We start from the raw sequence: 6,006 nt of genomic DNA, 5'->3' as shown, positions 1-6,006 counted from the left end.
TTTTCTCTTTTTTTTTTTGAAGAAGGTGTTTTGTTGTCAGATTACTTTTGTTTTAATATTTATGCAGTTATATGTGTCCAACTTTTCTTTGATGGTCTCTGGAATTATGAGCCACAGTTAGAGAAGCTTGCCCCTCTGGAAAGGTTAGTTATAAAAGAATTTGTCTGTGTTTTCCTATCATAAAAAGCCAACTTGTTCATGAGAAGGGGAAAGATCAGGGAAAATGGCATACTGTTTTGACAGACGGTGACCCTGATATTGCTCACCTGGCATTTTTGTCCACGGTTCCCACTGCAGGCTGATCTGGGAGGAGGCGGCTTCGGCACAGGGCAGACATCATCATGGCCCTCCTGGTACACCTGCTGGTCTGCACCTTCGGGATGGGCTCCTGGGTAGCCATCAACGGGCTGTGGGTAGAGCTGCCCCTGCTGGTGACAGAGCTGCCCGAGGGGTGGTACCTTCCCTCCTACCTCACGGTGGTCATCCAGCTGGCCAACATCGGCCCCCTCCTGGTCACCCTGCTCCATCACTTCCAGCCCAGCTGCCTTTCCGAAGTGCCCATCATCTTCACCGTGCTGGCTGTGGGCACCCTGGCCTGCACCCTCTTCGCCTTCCTCTGGAATGTCACCTCCTGGGTGTTGGACGGCCACCACAGCATTGCCTTCATGGTCCTCACCTTCTTCCTGGCCCTGGTGGACTGCACCTCTTCGGTCACCTTCCTGCCTTTCATGAGCCGGCTGCCCACCCGCTACCTCACCACCTTCTTTGTGGGTGAAGGACTCAGCGGCCTCCTGCCTGCCCTGGTGGCTCTTGCCCAGGGCTCGGGTCTCGCCACCTGTGTCAATGTCACTCAGCCATCAGACACCACCCCAAGCACTGAGACCACCAGGAAGACTGTCTTCCTACAGGTACCGGGCATGACCCATTACAGTGCTCCGTGCTTGGTCACAAGGAAGACCATGCAGAGGGCTTGTGTTTCCTAGATGTTGGGTAGACCAGTGTTCTCGACCTGGCTGCACATCAGATCACCTACCTGGGGGGGCTACTGAAACACAGCGGTGGGCCCCACCCCATCCAGCCAGTGAAAGAAACTCTCTGGGGCGTGGGGCTTCTCAGAGACTCTTGAGGTCCAAAGTGTTTTGGAATCTGGAGTTTCGGACTTTAGAACACACCTGTCCTGGTCTGCAAGAGCACCTGTGACCCAGCAGTCCAGCACAGTGACGTCACTGCCTACAGCCCGGGGGCCATTCCTGCCCAGTGGGCACATCAGGCTGTAAATAGACTACCTCCGTTCAAGTGTGGCTGCCAACTGAGGCATGAAAAAAATCCGAACTTCCAGAGCTTTTTGCATTTCCAAATTGCAAAACAGGGATGGTGAACTTGTATTTATTCAAAAGTCCTCAGGTGATGCTGAGGTACAGCCAGGGCTAAGAACCGTAGACTTTATTTTTTTTAAGATTTTATTTATTTAGTTGAGAGAGAGATCATGCGTGCGTGAGAGAGAGAGCACAAGCAGGGGGAGCAGCAGAGGGAGAGGGAGAAGCAGGCTCCCCGCTGAGCAGGGAGCCCGACACGGGGCTCGATCCCAGGACCCTGAGCCAAAGGCAGACGCTTAACCGTCTGAGCCACCCACGCACCCAGAACGGTAGACTTTAACATTGCTTCAATGCTTCGTGTTGTTAAAACGTCCAACTTTTCTCCACTGTGTGGACACTTGTGAAGTTGGACACTTCACATAAGGCCTGGCATCGCCCAAACCACAGAGGTCCAGCCGTGGGTGCAAACCCAGGGGCCCCAGGGCCACCATATCCTGAGAGCACTCCACTTTTAAGTGTTTGAATTAGTTGAAGACATGTAAATATTTTGAAATTTCACACGCATAGGTCTAGGGGCCCGGCATCTGCTAAGAAGGGATCTGGCCACACCAGGCCCCACAGGGCAACCTCGGGAGGGGCTGCGGTCTCCGGCCCTGGCGGGCGGCAGCATGAAAAAAGGCATAGCTTCTAAGTCTGAAAGAAGCCACATAGCCCCCATGAGCCTCAGGGAAGATGAAGCGTTCTGACACCCCCAAGCCCTCCAGAACTGGGGCTGATGGTGCCCACTGCCTGGGGCCACAAGGAGGCACGCACGGGCTGACCCAGGCGAAGTGCCGTCTGAGCGCTGGGCATTTCTGATCCCTGCCTGAGGAGTTCTGTGTGTGTTATTCGGCCCTTACTTACTAGCAATGCCTGCTATTTATTGGATATGATTATTAATATTGCTGTTACCTGTGTCCCGACATCCCCCGGGGATCTGCCTGACCCTGGTTTTGTCTTTCCCCAGGGAGCTAACAGCACTTTGGTGTCTGACCTGCCTGGGACGACACGTTCCACCGTCCATCTGGAAAGCCGCTACCTCCCGGCCAACTTCTCGCCCTTGGTCTTCTTCCTCCTGCTCTCCTTCATGATGGCCTGCTGCCTGGTTGCTTTCTTTCTCCTCCAGCGTCAGCCCAGACCCAGGGAATCTTCCATAGAAGACCTCCTCACCTCCCAGGTCACCCTCCACTCCATCCGGCCACGGGAAGGGGAGGACCTGGGCCCCCCAGACCCAGGGGCTAGCAGCAAGGCCCAGGGGCATCCAGAGGAGAAAACAGCCTCCGACCGCCCAGCCCACCTGGCCTTCATCTACATCCTGGTGGCCTTCGTGAACGCGCTCACCAACGGCGTGCTGCCCTCCGTGCAGACCTACTCCTGCCTCTCCTACGGGCCTGTTGCTTACCACCTGTCCACCACCCTCAGCTCCATGGCCAACCCTCTCGCCTGCTTCCTCTCCATGTTTCTGTCGCACAGGTCTGCCCCAACTGGCCCTGGGGAACTCTTGTTGGATGCATTTCATTCCAGAATCAGAATTCCAAACCCCAACTGTCAGGTTCTGCATATGGAACATGGCTTCTAGGGCTTGACTGCCTGGGTTCAAATCCCAACTCGGCCACTTCCTAGCAATGAGGTCCCAGACAAATCACTTCACCTCTCTGTGCCTCAAGGATACTTATCTGGAAAATGGGGATAATAGTAGTTCTCCCTCCTAGGATTGCTGGGAGCATAAAATGAGCTAATTTGGTAAGGATTTTTAGAGCAGTACCTCTGCAGGGCAGGTCCAGTGTAGGTGTTGACCAGCCACGGGGCCTTGAGGAGGAATGCGCAGGCAGGAGCTGAGGTTCCCATTTACAAGTGGGAACCCTGAGGCTCACAGAAAGGGTCTAATCCCATGGTCTATTTCCCAGGACTTCAGCCCTGTCCTCCCGCCTCCGGCTCACTCTGGCTCCTTTACAGTGGCAGATCTGGAAGAGTGGCTAAGCAAATTGACAAAATGCAGATTGAGCCAGCCTACATTGGGACCTGAGATTTCAAATTTTAGTACACAACCTAAGTGGTTCTGCTGCAGGGGTTCAGACCCTGGGAAGGGACACACAGACTTTGGGGTCGTGAAACTTGAGGGCCCACAACCTCCCAGCCAGCTCTCTTGCCCTGCCTGCCCTCACGGGCCTCTCTGACCTGCTCACGCCCCCTTCCCCAGCTCAGGAAGGAGGGAGAACGAGAAGAGGAAAGTCAGACAGAAAATGTCACATTGCCAGAAAGCTGAATTTTCTCCCTTAGGGATTGAAACTGTGGAAGGAGGCTGGAGATTTCTGGGGAAGCAGAAGCACAGTCCACAGATGTGTGGAATAGGGAGCGCCCAGAATGTTAGAAATGCCCAGTCTGAAAGACAGGGGCTCCAAGAATCTCAGAGCAGAAAGAGTCCTTAGAGGCAGGGCCAGGCCCTCCACTCCCACGCAGGACCCCAGGCAGTCTTGGTGTTCTGAAGAGCGTGCACAGGGAGGCCCCAGGGGGATGACCTCTAATGAAGGACAGTGTCCTCTGTTGTCATACTGGAGCCGACGTGGGATCCCAGCCAGCCATCAGGGCCCCTAGATCACGTAGACCTCATGTTGTAGATGACACCGGAGGGGAAGGGGTCAGCTGAGGCTCACAGCACCGCCTGCAGTGCAAGGCTGCAAGCCACATCCTTGCCCCCCCCCCCCCCCGGCTTCCTGGCTGAGGTTGGGCATGTTGCAGGAGGAAATGGGAGCTGGCGGGACACTGGGTGGGGCCCCGGGCCAGGCCCTGCGCATTCCGTTCCACAGGTTCCGGCGGCCCTGCCCGGCTCCTCGCGCTGGTGAGGAAGCAGGCTCAGGGGCCAGTCTCACAGCTTCAGTGGGAAGGGGAATCTGAACCAGGTCCCCGTAGCACCAGAGTCCATTCTGTTTCTCCTGCCATGAATGCTCAGGGTGACTTAGACCAGTTTTGCCCCTCAGGAAGCTCACTGACCTGCTTGAGCCAGGTGGCCTGGAAGTTTCCATGTGGATCTGACCTCTAACCCAGAGAGACACTGACCATTCTACGCGGCGCCCCAGGGTAGGGGAGGCAGAAGTCAGGCTGCTCACCTCCTCCATTCTCCTCCTCTACTCTGCCCTAGGTCTCTGCCAATTCTGGGGGTCCTCACGGTGCTCGGGACTGGCTTCGGGGCCTACAACATGGCCATGGCCGTGATGAGCCCTTGCCCCCTCATGCAGGGCCACTGGGCTGGAGAAATCCTCATTGTAAGTATCTGGCCTGTGCAGCCGCCTCCCTCCCTCCCCCTCGCCTAGCCAAGGCGCTTTCTGTTGGCCAAAGTCTTTGTGTTTGCGCCTGAAGGAAGCCCCAGGTGGGGTTGGGCAGGGGGAGGGATGCTTCTCCTTTGGGAATGGAGGCTTAGGAAGGTAAGGTGGCTGGTCCAAGGTGACATTCCAGCCTCTCCGCTGAATGCCACACTGTCCCTGCCATGTGTACCTCAGCCCTGGCTTTCTCCCAGATGCCCTTGACTTGATCACGGGGGGCACCAAGGCTACTGGGTTCTCCTTTGCCCTGGGCGGGGGTGTCAACTCATGGGGCCCTCTTAGCCCTAGGGGGTCACCCCCAAAGACTATTGAACTTAAAGGTTATTCCATGGGGTTCCCTTAGCCCAGTTAGGTCACCCTACAAGCATCCTTCTCCCCTGGGGCTCAGCCCAAAGTCCCCTTCACTCTGCATCTCTGCCACCCGTTATCCGCAGGTGGCCTCGTGGGTGCTGTTCATTGGCTGTCTGAGCTACGTCAAGGTGATGCTGGGCGTGATCCTGCGCGACCGCAGCCGCAGCGCCCTCCTGTGGTGCGGCGCGGCGGTGCAGCTGGGCTCCCTGCTCGGAGCTCTGCTCATGTTCCCACTGGTCAACGTGCTGAGGCTCTTCTCATCGGCCGACTTCTGCAACCTGCGGTGCTCCGCCTAGGACACCTGGCGCGGTCCAGGACAGCGCCCTGAGCCGCCCCCGTTACTAACACCTGGGAAGTTGAGCAGGGCACATGCCCAAGGTCCCAAGGGCAAGTGGCAGGGAGCTGGGAGGCCCAGGCTGAGTACTTAAGCATCGCCACCAGCTCCCCTCAGGAAGGGTGGAGAACGCCACAAGGCCCCCCACGGGACCTGGAAGTGCAAAGCACAGCCCTCCCCCACTCTGGGTCACAGTGCCCGCAATTCCATTGCCGAACTCCTTCGGACTGTTGAGAGAGAGCAGGTTTGCAGCACCCAGCTGGAGGCAGGCTCAAGGGTGTCAGAAGCGCCACCACTGAGAGGGTGAGCTAGCCCTCACAGGCTGTGGGACCTCGGGGAAGTCACTTATTTCTCTGTGCCTCGGTTTCCTAAAATGGGGATTATGATAAATAGCACCTACCTCAGAGGCTTAGCACGGGGATAAAGGGGAGAAGCGCCCAGCATGTAGCAAGCCCTCTTGGGCCATTTCCTGATCTGCTGCCCGACAGCAATAACAAGGGACAATCTACACAACGTAGAAGTGGCCAGGGTGGTTGAGAGATGACCCCTGCCCCATTTCCTTTTTCCCACTCTCCTCGCAGAGAAGCTTCTAAAAGATGGCAAACGGTGGGACCCTGGGCATCCTGACTCCCCAGTTCCCAATATG

The 6,006-nt window shown here is 56.7% G+C and overlaps 1 protein-coding gene across 1 annotated transcript; it reads left to right on the top strand.

The window, feature by feature from the left end:
- Positions 1-341: 341 nt before the first annotated feature.
- Positions 342-5,370, top strand: SLC52A3 (solute carrier family 52 member 3). The gene is made up of 4 exons (XM_021689234.1): positions 342-908; positions 2,323-2,828; positions 4,495-4,618; positions 5,110-5,370. Exons 1-4 carry the CDS (start codon positions 342-344, stop codon positions 5,320-5,322), a joined length of 1,410 nt encoding a protein of 469 aa, XP_021544909.1. The 3' UTR covers positions 5,323-5,370.
- Positions 5,371-6,006: the final 636 nt, after the last annotated feature.

Source organism: Neomonachus schauinslandi, chromosome 10 (assembly GCF_002201575.2).
Source record: "Neomonachus schauinslandi chromosome 10, ASM220157v2, whole genome shotgun sequence".
In the NCBI taxonomy this organism is placed as follows: domain Eukaryota; kingdom Metazoa; phylum Chordata; class Mammalia; order Carnivora; family Phocidae; genus Neomonachus; species Neomonachus schauinslandi.
This window is presented reverse-complemented; position numbering and strand designations above follow the sequence as displayed.